This window comes from Zalophus californianus, chromosome 9 (genome assembly GCF_009762305.2).
Source record: "Zalophus californianus isolate mZalCal1 chromosome 9, mZalCal1.pri.v2, whole genome shotgun sequence".
Classification (NCBI taxonomy): domain Eukaryota; kingdom Metazoa; phylum Chordata; class Mammalia; order Carnivora; family Otariidae; genus Zalophus; species Zalophus californianus.
The window spans coordinates 45004857-45025263 of record NC_045603.1 but is presented as its reverse complement, the minus strand read 5'-3'; the positions used below and the strand labels follow the sequence as shown (position 1 = coordinate 45025263).

Here is a 20407-nt window from a genome sequence, read left to right as displayed (position 1 = left end):
ACTTTTCTCTCAGAGCAAGAGTAGTGTGATTTCAGCCTCTCCCAAGAGCATCGTGAGGTTTTTGGTTGTACAGAGGTTTCTGTCTGTCTAGGTTGGTTTCCTAAAATCAACAGAAACAATTAGAGATTTCAACGTCTTGGGGAAGCTGTAGTAGTTGATGCTGGTGAAGCTCAGTCAATGAAGTGGTTTTACTATATATATTTGTATATATACACACATATACGTGTATCTGTGTGTAGCATACGAAGATATACATTTAAGATCTCACTAAAAAAATCATAGTAAAATTGTGGTTTTGGTAATTTGGTAAGCATGTACTTGTTCTTTTGTTCTTGCTCTTGTTTCTTTACCACAGTTCTTTACCAAACATTGGCACCTAGTAGGTACTCACCAAATGCTTGTTGAATGAATAAAAAAACTGTAAAAATCAGTTCGGAATTACTGGATTCCAAATCATTTTTCCACATTTGTATGAAATTTTTTATGTCAGCTGAAACACAATTTGGTAAACACAGTAGCATATTCTTTTTTTTTTTTTTTTAAGATTATTTATTTTAGAGAGAGAGAGAGAGTGTGTGAGTGGGGGGAGTGGCAGAGGGAGAGACTATCCAGGCGGACTCCTGCTAGCGTGGAGCCCAATGCACTGCTCAATCCCATAACCCATGAGATCATGACCTGAGCCAAAACCAAGAGTCAGACGCTTAACAACTGACTGAGCCACCCAGGCACCCGTACAGTAGCATATTCTTACGGTGTTATGACTGTGATATAGTCATTCATTTCTAAGTCTGTGTTGCTTTTTTTTTAATTTTTTAAAAAATTATTGCCAGGAATATGATTTGACTTATGGGGTTTCTGAATCTGCTAAGTATAAAATTCTTAGTAGTTCATACCTTTTCCATATACCTTTAACCTAGGGAGGGATTATTAAGCAAGGGAATAGATTTCAATGACTGTTCTTAATTCAAATGTATTTAAATCGACAATGTTGAAGAGATTATGCCCAGGGCACCATTTTCTTTTGGGTGCCATTTTATTCTATAGAAGAACTATGTTGACTAGTATGCTGGATTTGTGTCCATGTTTTTTTTTCAGTGCTATTTCTTCACAATCGAGTTTGGCCTTTGCAAGCAAGAAGGGCAACTGCGGGCTTATGGAGCTGGACTCCTTTCCTCCATTGGAGAATTAAAGGTATGAAGCTGTGAATGAAAATATCCTTCCCAGGCAAACTGGTTCAAGGTCATGGAAATATTGATTTGTCTGAGCAGTTCTACTTGAAGGTACCCCATAAATATTTAATAGAGAGGATTTGGCACCTCAGATGTGGGTGCTGACCTAACTTTTTGCACTTCTGAAAATGGGTCATGCCTTTCTAGGTTTGTGGTGTGACTCAGATGGATGAGCAGCTATGTGCACAGATCAACAGGAATTACAAATTTATGCTCAAATGTTGGGTAACATATGACTGGCCTAAATTTAGTGCTGAAAAGTGGGCAGCAAGTTAGCACTGATCCTCCTGATTGAAATTTCCTTGTAAGGATAGTGTGGCTATTTTTTTTTTTTAAAGATTTTATTTATTTATTTGACAGAGAGAGATAGCGAGAGAGGGAACGCAAGCAGGGGGAGTGGGAGAGGGAGAAGCAGGCTTCCCACTGAGCAGGGAGCCCGTTGCGGGGCTCAATCCCAGGACCCTGGGATCATGACCTGAGCCGAAGGCAGACGTTTAACCGACTGAGTACTGTGGCTATTTTCATTTCTGTTATCCCCATGGCTCCCATGGACACCCTAGAATTTACTCCTCAGGGGGGAATTTGAGATTATTTTAGCTTCTTCAAAATTAATGTGTATTCAAACATTTGTGGACATATATAATTTGGAAAAAAACCCTAAATAAACCTACGTTCAGAGAGGTAGCTAATATGTGTAGCGATGCCTAAAGAATGCTATTTTTTTTTTGTCTTAAAGTACAGCAAATGGTCATTTATTCAGAAATGTTGGGGCCTGGATCATTTGCTAATTTAAGTATCCTGGTTACTTAAGAATTGCTGTCTATGCCGCTGGAGGATAGCAAGTTTTGATGAATTTAGAATGCTGTGTGATGTATAATCTGGAAATGGTACTGATGATAATTTAATCTTTCTTTGATTACCCAGGCTAAGATCAGGATTACTGACTACCCTAAGGTGTTATTTGGGGTATTGATTATCCTTATATAATATAGTTAGGAAATAGATGATTATTGGAACTTTTTGGTTGTTTATATTCTTGAAAGGTACAGTGTAAGTAGTCTTATTGAGTATTCACTTTATGATTCCATTCATTCATTCATTAATTCCTCAAACATTTGATTGAGTACCTACTACGTGCCATGTACTGTGCCAGTCACTGGGGATATAAATAATGAAGAAGGAGAAGGAGGGGAATGGGGGGGGGGGAGAAGGACATAACGGTGACCTCAGTGGACACTTAAGCAGACCTCAATTAGTATTATAGGTGCTTTAAACATATTAACTCACTTATTTCTCATAACAACCCAGTGAGATAAGCAGTATTTAATAATAATATAATAATATCTCACAGATGAGAAAACTGAAGCATAAAGACATTAAGGAGCTTGCCCAAGGTCACACAGCTAATAAGTGCTGGAGCTGGACCCAAGTCCAGGTGGCCTACCCTGCAGGATTCCAGCCCTTAACCAGCAGGCTGTACAGCCTGGGGTCGCTGTCATCAGAGGGTTTACTTTCTGGTGCAGGGGATAAACAGCCAATCAGATAATGCAAAGTGTGACATGTGGGCCTGGCACTTGCTAGGTTGTGCTGGGGAAGGCTTCTGACAAGGGCCTTGCTGCCCAAGCTGATTCTTGAGGAGTGGAAAGGATGAATGAGGAGAGGATTAGATGCACAGAACAGGGAGTGGACAGCAGCATGTGTGCTCTTGTCAAATCCTGGCCCGTTTAGGGAGCTACCTGAGGTTCCACATGGCTGGAGTAGATGATAACATTTCACATGACAAAAGCCTGATGTAATGTGGTAATTTTTTTTTTTTTTAACAAAGTTCTCCACAACAAAAAGCCACTTGGGGTTAATTTCAGTACAGTGGCCAAAGCCCACAGCAATAGCATGATGTCATATCCTTGTAAGACCCATGCCTTTTGTAGAGTGCTTCTTGATTTCCATGAAAAAAGAATTAGAAAATGATTTATCTCTTGAGCTACATCTATTTACATTCTCCTCAGAAGGTTTGTAAATGACACCAGAAACAAAAGAAACAAATCTCTCTCATTGCCCCAGCTTTCGACAGGGTCCTCTAATCGGGTTAATGGGGCATGTATAGGCAGCACTGGGGTGAATCTGTTGTTTTTGTTCCTATGTGTGTGGACAGAAACGTCTGAAAATGGAAATCAAATCAGTTAGGGCTGTGTACACCAAAGGGCATTGTCTGCCGTGAATCTTGTTCTGGTCCATCACCTCTAGTCATTAGCATTCTTCCATTCTCAAATGTCTACACTCCAACATCCCAATGATTGCTACTTTGGACCATTTTTACAATTCAGAAATTCTTCCTATGAGAAGTATCTTCTGATTACTCACAGAGAATACATAACACAGGACGCTTTCTATACCTGCTTCCCTCTACTCATCTCCACCCTGCTCTGGGCAAATGTCCAGAACCCTCCCACAGCTTCTGAGTACTTCTAACTTCTGTTAGAATGGACACATGATAATCCTGAACACAGGATGGGGGGATGACTTTATTGATAGCATTGTAAAAATTCATGTGTAAAACACACAATTTTGAAAGGAGTTACTTTTTGCAGTGAAGTATCTCTTGTTTCAAACTGCAGCCCATATGTAGGTCCCAGCTAAGTCATTGGAGGTTTTGGTGTAGTCTTTATTACTTTTACATAAATATCCATGATTCACCTTCTCTCCTTGAACAGAACACGTTTTAAAATTTGTGCTTTAAGGGGCTAAATTTTCCTGGGCATAGATGTTCTACTTCAGAGCTGGCCAAGTACCTCCAAGGGGTGTATCTATAGTTTGGAGGATAACTTTCATTTTCCCTCTTATTTTTTTCAATGATTACAATGCTTGTTATTTGACAAGCTTTGGAGAGAGAAACAAAATAAATATGGAAAAGCTTGTGCAAGCTACATCTGATAGCCATAAAGACTTCTTCTTTTAACCTCATCAGTGGTTGCTCTCTCTCTTCTCTGTTCTGTGATGTACTTTCAGGAATTCTGAAAGTGTATTTGGGTAAGGACTCTACCCTACCTTCATCACTCTGGGGAGTAGTTGATAATGAGCTAACTCATCTGGAAGTCTGACTTTAAAAAAAGGTTGAAAGTAGGATAATCAATTGCTATTTACCCATAGTCAGCATGTGTCTTTCACACTTTTTCTATCTCAGAGTTGACCCTACTATATGTGTCTCATTTTTATTTATGAGACCCTACATTATGTGTCTCACTCATTTATTTATTTGCTTTGTTCAACAAACCCACAATTAAAGGCCTAAGGTTTCAAGGAACTAGGAGTCTCTAGTAGGGACGTTTTAAGAAAGTGGTTGATATGGGTATCTGTCGAATCCAAATCTCATGGACAAGTAACAGTGAAGTTCATCCATGGTGGTGGTAAGGAAATGATTGCTAATTGATGAATTGGCTGAATCTTATCCCAAAAAGTTAATCCATCTTAAAAGGAAAAAGGCAATTTCTCCTTTTTTTAGGGGTAAAGGTAAAGTCTAGTTCTTTATTTCCTTAAGGGCATGGATTAGATTTTTTTGTAAACAGCCTTAGCACCTACCCCATAGTAGTCACTGAAATAGTACGTATAAATCCATCTGTTCTGCTTTTCAGGTTTTGACAAAACTGATGGCTTTAAATTTTTAATTATTATTATTTTTCGGCTCTAGTTTTAGAATCTCCTTGCACAGGGACTTAATCATACTGCTTTTTTAAATAGCTTAATCAGCATTCACACAACAGACTTGTATTTATTATAATCATTCATGTTTACTGCCACTTGCTGCAACTCTGTCCAGTGGTCAGAATTCCTGCCAGACTGTACAGAAGAGGCTGGAGGCACCTGTGGGTCCTGTCACCAGTGTGGCTAGAGTTAGGGTCCACCACTAAAGAGCTCCCCCACCTTTCCCCTGCACAGATGGCTCACACCTCCCTTCTCCCCCACCCTTCCTTTTCCTGAAACCAGCACTGTTAGTAAAGACAGAGCAAACTCTGGAGCGTGGGGAGCTGGAAACAGGTCTTTGGCCTTTATGAAAAGATTGTTTGAAGAGGGAGTTTGTTCTCTTGCCCCTGCAGCTTATTCAAACTGATAAAACTTGCAACATCACTGATTTAAAAGAAATAAAAAAAGGTGCGATGCCTTTATCACCCAATTGAGCAATAGGGATGTTGATGCCACTTTGTATTTGGTTAGCTGGAGGGACATTTGAGGGAAGTTCAAAAAATATTATCTACATACATGCATATGTACATATACAAATGTATATATTTGCTGTTCTGACAGGGGGAAAAGATGATGGCAGTGTGAACGTAGGAGTATTTGCAAATTCTTATTCAGAATCTAGGGCCCAAATTACCTCTAAACCTGACTTCACACTTGAGTTTTTTCCCAGCTTAAACCAGTCCTAATATAGAGGGTGAGGATCACAAGATTTACATGGAGAATAGTTGAGATAGTAACTCTGTGTCTGCAAAGGCAGGTGGCTGGGAGGAAGGAAGATTTTAAATTGAACTTAGGGCAGGCACTGTTGCAGTCTAAAACCTGGAAGCCTCATAGCGAGGGCCATGTTTCTTTCTCTGTGTGTTCTGGACCCCGGGGGGTGGGGGAGGGAGAAGAGCTGCGTCAATGGTGACAGGTGTGGCTGAATGCCTGTGTCCACCAAACATCATCTCCAGACTGAATTGGCAATAATCACTTAGTATACTGGGCACTCCCCATGTGCCAGGCACTTTGCATGCATCACCTTGTTTAATTCTTTTTTTTTTTTTTTAAGACTTATTTGTTTTAGAGAGAGAGAGTGCAATTGGAGGGAGGGGCAGAGGGAGCCGGAGAGAGGGAAAAGCAGACTCCCTGTGGAGCGTGGGGCTCCATGTGGGACTCGATCTCAACCCTGAGATCATGACCTGAGCTGAAATCAAAAGTTGGCCACTCAACTGACTGAGCCATTCAGGTGCCCCTCGTTTAATTCCTACCACAGCCCTGGGTTATAGATACTATTAGTATTCCCATTTTCCAGATGAATACTAGGATAGGCTTACAGAGGTGGAATAACTTGCCTCAAGTCATGTAGAAACTTCAGATAACAATTGGGTTCTGGGCAACTTGATGTTGAAAAAAGGTTTTTGTATTTAAAAGGCTAGAATGGCAAATAAGCTTTAATTTGTGCACTGAAGCCGATTAACTGCTAATGGCCACCTCTGTTGGGGAGGTGGGGGAAGACCGTGCTGAGGCCGGTGGGAAAGCCTGCCGTGGCCAATTTGTGCCCCTGGGGGCAGAAGGAGGGGATGCCAAGCAGTGCAGTGTATATGCGGGCCCGTTTCAAACGATACAGCAAGGAGAGCTTCAGAATTCATGTAGATCAATCTTTTTAGTTTATTAAAGGGGAAACTCTGTCCCAACATGGGGAAGTTTCACTCCTTTGATATCATGCCTCGGGGACAACTATGTTTAGGACCCAGGTATCACAGCTCCCGGTCCTGCGTACTTGTCTTTAGTACTCTGGGTAAATCCGAAATAGTCCTTTTAAGAAAGTCTTCAGATGAGGGCAGGTGATTCTCAAGCACTCCTGCACTTTTAAAATGGCTTAAGACTAAAAGACTGTCAGCCACATTCTCTCAGCCTTATAAAGCCTCTGTCTGCTGAAGTTGGATGAATTCTTGCAGACTTCAGGATGTCAGACTGTTAACACTTTGGGAAGTAGTCACCACAGAGTTCCCTGGGGACATCAAGCAGTGTGGCTCGATGTTTGCCGAGAATCCACTGTGGACATAGAGGGAAGGGCATGGAAGCTGGCTCCCTCAGGCTGAGGCAGCTGAGAGAGAGATGTGGACAAGAGTTGAGAACAGACTCAATAGGGCTTCATCCCCTGGGGCATCAGTGGAGACATGGATGCTATTTCATAGCCTTGGGGCCACACTTTAGTATTCAGGGAACCTCATAGGCTGCATGCATGTTCCCGGCAGGCATCCCACAAAAAAGCTCCCTGTCAGGTAAATGAGACCACTTACAGGTGTGACCACCTTATTTGTCGGCCTCACTCACCGGTTGCCCCCTGAACTCCAGGCTTTTGTCATTCTCCAGGCTAATACTGGGGTACCACTATCATCCCCTTTTGTAATAGCCAAGGGGCAGCCCTGGTCCCATACCCCATGGAGGGAGAGGTCCCCAGTAGGTAATTAGCATATTGGACACAGCAGGCTCTTGAGGATAGACTGCCTGTTGAGAGCTTGCAACAATCAGCTCCCAGTTTTTCCTTGGAATATTACATTAGGCAAGTGTGAAATGCATTGCCTGATGGTCTTTGCCTCAAGTTTTATGCTGTGAATCCACCGACTGTCCTTGAAGTCTGGGGCAGAGCACTCTGCCCTCTGGGCTCTTTCTTGGTCCACTCTCCTCCCCTTTACTAGTTAAAATGATGACATGGGTTCATCTGAGTATCCAGTGGAATGTCACGTGACAATTCTTTCTACAGCTACACTGATTTCCGTCTCTGTTACTGTCTGTCTACACACACTCGGGAGGCCTCTTTTACACATGGTGGCCGCCAAGGCTGCTAATGGCCCATCAAAGCATTTCAGACCCAAGCAGATGACTTTCACCTCCTTCTTGTGTTTATATTGACCCTGTGCAAAGTCTTTGGCTCAGCAGTGATGCCCTGCCTGAGGGAGCAGCGGTTTAAATGTTCTCACAGTCTGTCCAGCTGCCACTCTGCCCACGCCCCTGATTGCGAGGATGAGAAAATAGAATGATCAAGGACACAGAGTCAGTCACTGCCTTTCCTTTCATATGTGCTGGTTGGGGAGCACACCCTTAGAATAATGTACCGGAGTCAAGCACGCCCCGAGTACGTGGCCACGAAGAATGCCGCCTCTAATTCTGAAAACCATAGCAAGTCAGTAGGAGGCCTGTTTTTTGCAGAGGAGCCCCAGCTCTTCGAAAAGGACATTTATTTCTTGAAACTGTGAAGTTGTTTTTAAAATGTGGACAGAATTATTAGTCATGTGGAACCAAAATCCCCCGATGTTCACTGCACTGGATTGAATCTAGCACAAATACATTTGCAGGTGTAGTGACCTTCTGCTTCTAACGAAGTTGTTCTGTGGGCCAAAAAGAATGAGTTCATTCCCTGAGGGCCTCTGGGTTCCCTGATTCATACATGCATCGATGGGGACAGCACAACTTTGCGGGAAAGCAAATCACATGCTGGGTAGGGCCGTGAGCCCTTTCTCAAACATGTTAGTCCTTGGGTTTGCAGTTGTATTTTCAAACTTAGGGAACCACACCCTTATTCATGGAAGGCTGCAAATCATCCTATGCATGCATTTTGAAATTGTTGGGGACTATTACAAGAATTGGAACAGGAAAGGCTTATAGTATTTCTCCTGGTAACCTTAGCAATCTACCTCTTACACTGAAAGGTAGAAAAGTGCGTTGGGTGGAACCCAGAGGCTGGAATGCAGTGTCTTCAGAAATCATCCAGCCCAAGCCTCTCATTTACAGTTAAGGAAACAGAGGCACAGAGAGGTGAAACACCATGGCAGGGTTACCCAGTGTGACAGCAGAAACGTCTGGAGTGGAGCCCCTTTTCTCTCAGTTCAAGGCGGTTCCTGCTGCCCCTTCTCTGAGTGCACCCCTCTCCCCCAGCTAATTTACCCTTTAAGGAAAACACAGAATCTAGAGGAGTATTTCTCAAAATAGACTTCACAACCGCTAGAGTCACCGTGGATGCCTCTAACATACAGATTTCTGGGATTCACCCAGACCTGCTAAATAAAATTGAGGCCCAGGTATTTGCATTTTTTTCACAAGCTCCTCAGTCATTCTTATGCACATGAGGCTTGAGAACCATTAGAGCCTATAAATAGGCAGGTGGTACGTGGCAGGGAGTGACCACTCACCTTTGGCATCACTGAATTTAGCTTGAGAAGACAATCATTCACTGTTCCTTGCTGTTCTCAGTGCCGGTCATGTAGTGAGTTGAATGGAGCTAATGATGGTTCAAAGAGTAATTACACCGGCCTCCCTGTTTTCCTAATGCCTGCTCCGTGCATAACTGTAACTATTAATATTAGTTCTTTTTGCCTACCTGACAATATTTATCTGCGGTATTTTCTCTGCTATACTTACTGAAAAGGAAATGAAAGCTTTGCCGGTATCCTTAAATATACAAGCCCACTCCAGACTCTGTTGATACACAGTACCTGGCCTCAAAATGTCTCGTGATGAGGCCACAAATAGTTCAGTCAGAGCTCCAGTTACCTTTCCATGCAGGTGATTATTACTTCTGCCATTTAAGTGAAATTTCAGTACATTGCTTATGGCAATAAATTGAGGGCCATATTTATGCTCCCTCCTTGCTTCTATTCATAGCATAGATTTAAAATTCCATTTCTTTTGGGATATACCTCTGAACTGTCCTTCCATATGAATTTGATGATAAATAAAATAATACCATAATCTCATTTTTCCCCCTTAGCTTCTAACAGACTTGAGCAAAAGTAAACAAAACCCCAAACACTCAATTTACCCTGCATATGGGAGAGTACCATATTTCATGGCAGACTAGTAATTGAGCAGTTCTCTAAAAATACTGAGCTGTGCTGTAGAAATGTGACATCACGGCACTTTGGAAGTCTCATTATGGAGTTTAACGGGTTTTGTGGTATGTTTTGCAGCATGCTCTTTCTGACAAGGCATGTGTGAAAGCCTTTGACCCAAAGACAACTTGCTTACAGGAATGCCTTATCACCACTTTCCAGGAAGCCTACTTTGTTTCAGAAAGTTTTGAAGAAGCCAAAGAAAAGATGAGGTAGACTTGTTTTTCTTCCATCTCCAGAAAAAAATTTTTATTTTTTCTGGCTGTTCCTTCCGTCTCTGTATTTCCTCTACCAATGAGAGTTGATCACACATATCCTTCTATCTCTGTTTCTTTTGCAGGGACTTTGCAAAATCAATTATGCGTCCTTTCTCTGTGTACTTCAATCCCTACACACAGAGTATTGAAATTCTGAAAGACACCCGAAGTATTGAAAACGTGGTGCAGGACCTTCGCAGTGATTTGAACACAGTGTGTGATGCCTTGAACAAAATGAACCAGTATCTGGGGATTTGATACCTGGGACCAGTGTCATTGCCAACGTGATCTTTTTGGGGCTTTGTAGTAATTCAGTCAATGTCATATAACACTGATAACTTTCTGTGTCATGGCTTGGCTAGTAAGCATGCAATTCTGTATATCTCTAGCTACATGTAATTTGCTGTGTTAATGTGTGAAACACCATAAGGAACCCAATGACAGATAACTGCTCATTGTTTGAAATATTGTAACCTGTTTAAACGTCTTCATTAGACTTGACATTCCTGTTTGGTTTCCTTAATCAAACTGCAGCTCTTTAAAATTTGTAACAAATAGCCCTCTTATGATTCTAGCTTATTACTTTTTCCTTCTCAGATCTGAGCGTTTCCTCTGTGTTCATTAGATAAAATGAAAATAGCCGTGAAACTGTTTTTATAGTCTCAGTGTTTCCACAGCATTATTTGAGATAAACCCAGAATTGTGTGAAACCTCCCATCACGTTAACAAAGGATTCAGTATAAAAAGGAAGTCTAGTGAACACACTAGTTGGAATGGGTTTTAGATTGAGTACTTATACAATGTAAGAGAAGAGAATATCTTACAAATGGAACAGATAGGTGGCATTGACCATGTAGAAACTGAGGGGTGGCATGCTTTCCAAAGAATTTTGGAAGAAAATACTTCCAGAGGTGGGACATTAGGAAAGACTAAACAGTAGGCAAAAAAATCTTGGGACTGTGAATTTTATGCTGGAATAACATGAATTATCACGCTCAGGTGTTTAGCCCATTTCTCCTAGAGAACAATAATAACGTAGAGCTTTGATTTCAGAGATGTGGAAATTGAGTCTCGGAGAGGTTAGGTGATAGGCACAGTCAGTGTGCCCTAACATGTATAACTCGTTGCATCCCAGCTTCAGATCGCTAAGGAGTTCAGCTTGGTGGATTTGTGTGTAGTCAGAGATGGGAAACTAATACTTATCAAAACTAATGTTTATCACTAAGTAGGATTTGGTTTGTGATCAAGGGCTGCCAATGGTACAGCCCCAATCCAAGCCAGATCTCTGAGGGTGTGTCCACTTTGCCCAAAGTTTGGGCAAATTTGGGCAAACAGTAGTGATACATCACAAATATCTGGTCATCTTTGCCGTAAGAGGTATCATCAGGTGATTAAGTGAACAAATAAAAAACTCCTGAAGGAGTGAATAAATTTCTTCTTCTGATTCTCTCAACAAACACAACCACTGTTCCTCTCACTCTCCATTCGTCATACAGAATGCTGGGTGGAGGGGCTGGGAAAAAGTAGAGAAGAAAAAGATGACCAAATGATTTTTAAGTTAACAGTTCTAAAATAATTACACAATTTCTAAGGTGTTCGTTTAATAACAAATTGCATGTAATTTCAAACTAATTGATACTCACATGGGCCCATTATGAGTCAGAAATTTTTGGACTAGATATATGCAGGAAGAACATGAAAAGAGTGAAAATATGCAGTAGAGAGAGGTAAAATGAAAATAAAACCAGAGGTTTGAATAGTGGTTCCTTAACTAATGAGGATCTTTCATTTCTGAAGGATTCTCAGAACAACTGAGTTTTGGAAAGGGATTTGGTAGACAGAATGTGAGAGTCATGCAACTTAAATGCTATTTTAGATGAAAGAGATAGTGCCTTGAAAAATTATTGGTGGTAGAGAACTGATGAGTTAACCAAAAGGATCTAGAATGATCCAGCAGTTGTATATTTCAATAATTTTATAGATCCCCAAATACATAGTTTCTTATATCTTGTTTTGCTAGATCTAGATGACCCTGAGTAATTATTTACTTTTAAATACTAATCTAGAACAATAACCCAGAACAATAAATCCAGAAATTTCCAGAACTAGTTGCTGAATTTTCTTAAAGAAGAAAATTGGCTAAGCAATGTCCGCCTTCTGTGTTTTCGTAATTTGGTGTTGCTATACCCGCCCTTAAAGAAAACCCCTAAGTAGCCATTGGGTTTTTCCCTTTTAGCCCCATGAAAGGGGAGGTTTTCAGTTAAGTGGACTGAAAGAAGAATTATATTTAATTGTGAACAAATTCCCTCAACAAAAATAACATTTGAGCTAACTTCTGATTTGGCTTACAGGGGCATCTTCAGGTTTTTTTTTTACATATGTGCAAAATCTATGTTGTTTCAAAAATAGAAGAGTTGCAAAGTAAACGGGCTTTCCCACAGAGTTTATATAGGTATCATACACCATGGAGGAATTACTTGATTCTTTTTAAATTTGATCTCCATTTGGAATAGCAGTAACAATGGTTTTCACCATGTGAAACAATGGAATCATGGTTTTCATTTGTTGTGAGCATTTAACACGGAAATGCCATTACAACTAATGGTGGGAAAAAAATCCTATAAAATTTAATAGCCATCATAGGAAAAGTGTTGGCAGAAAAAGTCCCCAAATGGAAATAGTACAAGATAATCACAGCTAGCTTCTCATCATATTTGATACCTGCTTTGTGTAACCATTTGTCTCCATTATGACTCATGACTTAAAGCTAAATTAAATAGAATCAAGGACAATTATAAATTTGAAGACACTTGCTCACTGTCGTCTCATTGTGAATTGCTACTTTATTTTGACTTTGCTGCTAACTTCTATAACCAGCTAATCAGAAATCAACAAGAGATTCCTAGTAAGACCAGGTTTTTATGCATCACAAATTAGCAAAAGACAGCCAGAATCTGATTAGTCCAGTTTTTTTTTTTTAAGCATTTTTGTCTGTTATGAATGAGGGTCAGGCATCCAATATATTCTTGGATGATCAGTTTATTTGGTATAATGAGAGCTCAATAGATTATTCATAAATTGCATCTTTTTTTTTAAGACTTTATTTAAGAGTGAGAAAGAGAGAGAAAAAGAGAGAGAGAGCATGGGCAGGGGGAGGGACAGACTCCTCTGAGCAGGGAGCCTGATGTGGGACTCGATCCCAGGACCCTGGGATCATGACCTGAGCTGAAGGCAGACTCTTAACCAACTAAGCCACCCAGGCGCCCCATAAATTATGTTTTAAAGTAGGGAACTTTGACCCAAGGTTGTTAAATTTTTTTTTTTTTTTTTTTTTTACATTGGTGGGAAGGGTTGTGGAACTTGGGTTTCTGGTTTAGTCTCATTTATTTACTGTGTAATTTAGAAATGATGCTTTATGGGGATGATATATCTGTGCTTGTCTTGCTTGCACATAGTAAATGGGTCTGTGCCTAATGAATGTAAAGTATTGCAACATTTACCAACATGAAAAGTCTAAAATGAAAAACAGTGTGCTTTAACGTGGAAGCAAATAGAAATACAACGTTTCATTTTCAAATGGAGTCATGGCTCACAACATCTCATTTTCTTCATTCGAGAAAGAAAACATTAACACACGATGTAGTTGTCCTCCAATTCATTTGATCTAATTTTCAACTTCTAAAGAATCAAGCACTGATGCTTACTCGCATGAACCTTGTCTTACTTATAATGAAAAAGAAAGCAGCCCGGAGTTCTCTAGTGTGTCTGAGTTTTTCTTTTTTTTTTTTCTTTTTCTTCTTCTTCTTCTTCAATTTCCAAAGGCATTCTCTTATTTTGGGAAATGATTCTTATGCAGATTGCCATATTCTGGCAAGAGGCAAGAGAATTAATAGTGAGATACTGCTTTTTCTAATATTAGATTTGCATGTGTTCAAAAGAAACCAGTTCTGGAACATGAAATGGTGATTCTTTATAGTATGACTTGGGGGTCTCAAAACATTTATTCAGTGGCTTAGACCATATTGGGGACTGTATGAGACACTTTTCTAGACACTGAGGATATAGAACTAAATAAGGCCAAGAAGCTTATGCCCACTTTGAACTTACATTCTGGTGGACAGATACAGGCAAAAAAAAAAAAAAACAACAAAAAACAAAACAAAACAAAAAACCCCACAACAGACTATTTGAGACCACTGCAAATTTTATGAAGAAAATAATTGGAGGGATAAGGAGCAATGGGCTGGGGGGAAGGAGTAAGGTGGCCAGGGAAAGCTTTTCTGAGCAGATGTCGTTTGACTAAGAGCCATGGGATGAGAAGAAGCCAGGCATGAAGAGACCCATGGAAAGACTGTTCCTGGAGGAGGGACAGTAGGATCAAAGCCAGTGGAAGGCTTCAGAGGAAAGACAAGAGGGTAGCTTGGGAAGCAAGGGTGAGATAATACAGGGTTCTAGAGGGGGGTCAGGTATATTTATTTATTTTAGAGAGAGAAAGAGAACAAGTGGCAGAGGCAGAGGCAGAGGCAGAGGCAGAGAATCCTAAGCAGACTCCCCACTGAGTGCCGAGCCCAACACGGAGCCCAACACGGAGCTTGATCTCATGACGCTGAGGTCACGACCTGAGGCGGAAACCAGGAGTGGGCTGCTTAACAGACTGTGCCACCCAGGTGCCCCGACGGGGTCAGTCAGGTGTGTTCTAAATGGGGTGGAAAGTCACTGGAGAGCCATAGCAAGACAGTGACAAGATCTGATTTACATTTTTAAGAGGTTACCCAGGCTACGGCGTGGAAATGAATTGAAGCGGGGGATGCCTGGATGGCTTAGTTGGTTAAGTGGCTGCCTTTGGCTCCGGTCATGATCTCAGGGTCCTGGGGTCGAGTCCCACATGGGGCTCCCTGCTTAGCAGGGAGTCTGCTTCTCCCTCTACCTGCAGCTCCCCCTGCTTGGGCCCTCTCTCTCTCTCTCTCTGACAAATAAATAAATAAAAAAAAAGAAATAAAGAAAAAGAAATGAATTGAAGGGGGATGGAAGCGTGGGGTCAATCCAATTAGGAGGCCATTGCAATACAGTATCTTGCTGGATCATGGTGGACATTATTAAAACTAGTTGTAATTAAATAAGTTACTAAGTTGAATGGGTGGATTAGAACTGTCAGATGAAAAACAAGGAAACTGGAATAACTGGTACCTGGGTTATCATCTGACCAGAGAAGCAGGTATCCAATGATATCCTGTGTCTTTTGCAAATACTTAAAGCCTCCTTTGACAAAGCAACATCATGTTAAAATTTCCCTGGCCAGCTTTTAAGGATAAAAAGCCATGCAATTTTTTTTTCCACCAATGGTCACCAGTAATGCCTCATTTTCTACTTCATTTTTGCCTAAATGAAGTAGAAAATGAGGCATTACTGGTGACCATTGGTGGTGCTGACATTTAGAATAATTCAGGACAAAAAAGCTCCCTCACCTCCAGGCACGCTGAATAGTTGTGTTCACCATGCCATCCAGCCATTTCTGTGGGAATGGACCCTGTAAGCGTAAGTGAATCAGTTGTCAATTTCCATTCTTCTTGCTGCCTTCCATCTCCCCAGATGCATATTTCAGATACCTCAGAAAGGTTCACTTACTGTGATTTCTTCCTCTCCCCAAGAAGATGGGTCTGGTGCAACAGCTGGGTGTGTATTTCCTTCTTGGGGAAGATCATAGTGAGCCCGCTGTTCAACCTAAGGGCATCTGTGGTTATGGTGCCTGCAAACAGCATTCTCATAATCCAGTCTGGATACAGTTTTTATAATTGAACAACAAAAACATCTGACAGATGTGGGTAGGGTAATTTGAAAGCTCGTGGCACAAAGAGATCAAGTTCATTTTCTGTCAAAATCAAATCCTTAAAAAAGATGCAAACCTAGCCCCCATTTTTAGGTTGAGAAAGATACTATTCATTATAGGAAGGTGGTAGGAATTTCCTGGTGCCTCCTTCACTCCTTCCAGATCCCTTGCAGCCTCTTTACTTTTTAGCTTGTTAATTTTCATGGAACTAGCAAGATGCTGATTCAGTAGGTCTATTATTCCCGAAGGATTGAAAACCACTGAACACATCTAATGTACAGCTTGCCCAATTTTAGTGAACAGCTAACTTCACAGACGTTAATGAGGCCAATTATTGGCAAGTGAATTTGAAGTGAAGAACACATTAGGTTTGCCACTATAGCAGTTATTTGTTATTGGGATTGATTGAGGCAAACTTCCTTTTGATCATTACATCTGATTGATCACGGCACATGGCATTATGAAAGAATGAGGTCCCCAAATCAGATAGGTACTTCGAAGAAAAATCTCTACCTTGCAAGGGCAGAGCATGCTCCCCTATCCATTTCAGTGTGAAAGCCTAGCCATTAGATTGGAATGGATCCTAATTAGCCTCCTCACAAATCTCTAAAACTTTTTGGTCTTTCCTGTTGAGCAGAATTTAAAAGAAGCCGAAATTCCTCCCTTTCCCACGTACAGTCAATATCAAAGAAAATAACTTGCAGGATAATACTTAACTGCTGAAAACCAGGGCAGGCAGACGTAGAAATCCTGATTTGAAGTGGCATTGGAAAGTATAATTTGATTCACCCAGCCAAATGATTACTGCAAGTATAGGTGGTCAGCACAGCTCACTCCCGCACATTTGATTGGTGATCAGCTGACCGCAGGGATGGGCCATGCCCTGAGGTGGGCCAATTAAAGTCAAACCCTGGCCTTTTCTGGAACCATTGGGAAAGAGGCGTGCTGCCTGCTTTCTTCTGTGACTGGAAGGTGGTAGTTTGTGAGTCTGGAATTTCTAGGAGCCACCATGCAGGGAATGTAGCACCAAGAGCAAGAGATAGAGACGATGTCTTAATGGCATTGTCAAGCTCATGGATTTAGCTGCACCTGAAGCTAGATGTACCTTTGGACATTCCAGGTCTGTGAGATGATAAGTGGCCTCTCCTCCCTTGCCCTCATTTTCCTGCTGCCGCCCCTGGCTCCAAAAATACACTAAGGCCCAGGATAAAAGCACGAAAGGAGAGGCAGGAGATTTTAGACTTGCTTTTTTTCACAGTTTTCCTCTTGGTTTTGGAAATCACAACGTCCTGAAGAAGGATTATTTATATCCTTCTGGTTTAGTGTGTACCATAGACGTCTGGGATGTCTGACCTGTTTATCCTTCTCTAACGCTGAGAACGGTATGACTTCTTCCAGTAAGATGTGGCCGGCAAAATTGCTCAATGGAAGTGTTTAATTGGGTTCTAGGTGACTATTTGAGATTCAATCTGTAGGCTACTGATTTGTTCCATGGAAAAAGAGTATCAAGGCTAATTAAACTTAAGATACTTGGATAAGACTTTTTTTGTACCAGTTTTTATTTATTTATTTATTTATTTTGTCATTGTCTTTTTTTGTTTTTACTGTAACTGTTAGGAGGATCTGGTGTGCAGTAGAATTGAGCAGCTCTAAACAAAATTCACAGAGTATAGTAAGAGAACATGGGCTCTGGAATCAGGTAAATGGAAGTACACAGTCTGATTTTTCTGCTTATTCGCTGGGTGATCTCTACGGACATACACTTTCTGAGCTTCAGGTTTGTTTTCTGTAAATGGGAATGAGAATATGTTGTTTACAGAATTATAATGAAAATTAATTTTATATATATGTCTAATCATAAAAATTACTTCACAAAGGTTAATTTCCTTCCCTTCTTGTTTTAAAATCTATCAGCCCTTAAACATCTCCAGCTTTTCCCACACTTTTAGATGATGAAATCATTGTACCTTAATGGCCCAAAGAAGTACTATACCAGTGTTTCAGGTCATTGCTTTCATTTTATTATTATTATTATTATTAAAGATTTTATTTATTAATTTGACAGAGAGAGACACAGTGAGAGAGGGAACACAAGCAGGGGGAGTGAGAGAGGGAGAAGCAGGCCTCCCACGGAGCAGGGAGCCCAATGCGGGGCCCCATCCCAGGACCCTGGGATCACGACTTGAGCCGAAGGCAGAAGGCGTAACAACTGAGCCACCCAGGCACCCCGGGTCATTGTTTTTATTTCTGTGACTTTTCATACTTTCATTTGACCAGATTTTAATAGAACTGATTGAATCTCATTCAGATGTGAATCTGTAGGCTTATGATCATTTGCATGATGGCCTTAAATCACTACCTGGAAATTCAAAAGCAATGAATACTCACCGATTCAGTGACCTCAGAGATGTTTTGCATTTCTCTCTGGACATCAAAATTTATATCTATGAAATGGGGATAAAAATATAAAAACGTTTAAGTTAATGAAACAATATACAATGTTGGAACTTTCTGGAAGAAACACACTAAGCTGATGGAGCTATTATTCATAGTTCATTGAATCATGGCAAGTTGGTTCTGGGCCAGTCTGCAACTCTATCTCAGAAAAACTGAACCAGAGGGCAGAATGTTTGGTGGGTACATGTTCTAGTCACCAGTCCATCTACCAAAAGGCAGGCCCAACCAACCACTTCTCTGTCAGAGGTACCGCATTCCCAAGGCTTCATTTCAGAGAGTAATTGCTTAGGGCTGTCTCTAATGAAAATAAAGTCCTGGTCAGAGGGAACAAATTAAGTTCAGAATATAAATGCATTTTATTTGTAAAGCAGGAAAGGGAGGTGCTAAGTGAAAAGAGGAAATTGGAATATTATGTATTGGGAGAGCAATTCCCTTCATCCTTGTAGCTAATGGACTGAACAAAAAGTGAACAATTTGTTTCCTGTGATGATTCGCTAATGCGAACCGACAAGGTCTCCATTTCAGAGTCCCATTCCACATTCAGCTGCTTGTTCTGTCGTGCAGTAGCACAGTTATCTGTCTATCTGTTGCACTGCATAAACAGGATGGCTGAGATGTGTGTGAGGACTAGCCGTAACTGCTTAAATCCTCCCTGTTAAAGGAAGGAGCGAGGGAGAGGCAATATGGAGTTCTCCTACTTGCCTTAAAATAACCATCTGTTTCCTTTGTGATGTCCTCTTCCCTGGAGAATTCACTTTCAGAAAAATATTCGAATATGGAAAAGGGCACAGTAGCTGGATTCAATTTTACTTTGAGCTTGATTCTGGCATCCTTTTCATCTTGGCTTTAAATTAAACAACTTTGAATAGAGTGCTCTTTCTAACCACCAGCATAGACAGAGCCATTCTCCTGTGGTCACCTTTATGTGAGGACCGAGGTTAGGTGTGACAAAACCTGACATGTGGGGAGAAGGGACATGTGACGTGCAAACTGAAATGCAGCCTCGTTTCAGGAAGCCTTGTAATAAAAAACTGACCAACTGTTAGCTTTATCTTCCATTCCTGAACATTTACTTTATTGACTTTTATTTTTGTATTATTTGTATCATTTGGGTTAGCTTGGCAAGCGATGGGGAGCTTTCTTACATATGGCCCATGGGATCTAAGAGCAGGGATGCAGTAGGCCTCCAAAAGGAGCTGGTAACTGGAAAGACTTGGGATTTGGTCTCTGTTTTCACTGTTGCCTTCTCTGCACATCTGTTTCATTCTACTTTCCAGGACTCCTTTTTTTAATCTTCTTTAAAATCTGCAGATGGGATTTTTCTACTTACCCATCTGCATGGTAGAATAGGGGGACGTTAGAACTCCTGAGTTTTGCATGTTGTAGTTTTAGCTAAAGACAGATTCACTGCCTCTGAATTCAGATTTCAAATTCTTGGGAAAGAGAATCTGATTGCTCCAGTGTGGGTCAGCTTCCATTCCTGGTCTAGTTGACTGTGGACAGAACAGAAGGGTAGATGGTTTAAATATGACTGCAGAGACCCTTTCCTATGGGCAGGGAGTCAGTTCTGGGAGAAGATGGGATGGACAGAAACCCAAACAGGTTTTTATCCTCCAGACTACAACTATTGCCCCATTAAAAAATCATTGTGCCTAATGGAGCTTGTCCTTAGATCCTAAATGATCAGGCTTGGGGTGGGCCTTTACCTCCTATGCCTTGTTTTAGTCACTCCCTTTTGCATGTGCTGACTTCTCATCAAATGTCCTAGTCTTTGGAATGGATGGAGTGAGCTTATACTAGTGGTAAACATCACCATTGGCCAGTCCATTCTCCCCCTCTCTACTCTCTCCCCACTTTTGTACTTGACATCATCTAACATGCAGGCTGGAAAGAGCCCTTGGTGGGCTCTTAATGTGTTGAGCAGAAAGGAGAGACAATAAAAACAGAAACAGAGGAGGAGCATCAAGAAAAGTAGGAGGATCAAGAATGTGTGGTCCTAGAAGCCAAAGGAGAAGAACTTTAAGG

At 41.1% G+C, this 20407-nt stretch overlaps 1 protein-coding gene across 3 annotated transcripts in view; it reads left to right on the top strand.

Annotated features, from left to right (window-relative positions):
* Window positions 1-10407, top strand: part of TPH2 (tryptophan hydroxylase 2) — an 88718-nt gene extending 78311 nt beyond the window's left edge. For all 3 annotated transcript variants that reach the window (XM_027594360.1, XM_027594361.1, XM_027594362.1), the window contains exons 9-11: window positions 1096-1191; window positions 9920-10053; window positions 10182-10407. In XM_027594360.1, the coding sequence (XP_027450161.1) occupies window positions 1096-1191; window positions 9920-10053; window positions 10182-10356 (405 nt within the window). In that variant the 3' untranslated portion in view covers window positions 10357-10407. The remainder of the gene's footprint in view (window positions 1-1095; window positions 1192-9919; window positions 10054-10181) is intronic.
* The last annotated feature ends 10000 nt before the right edge of the window (window positions 10408-20407 follow it).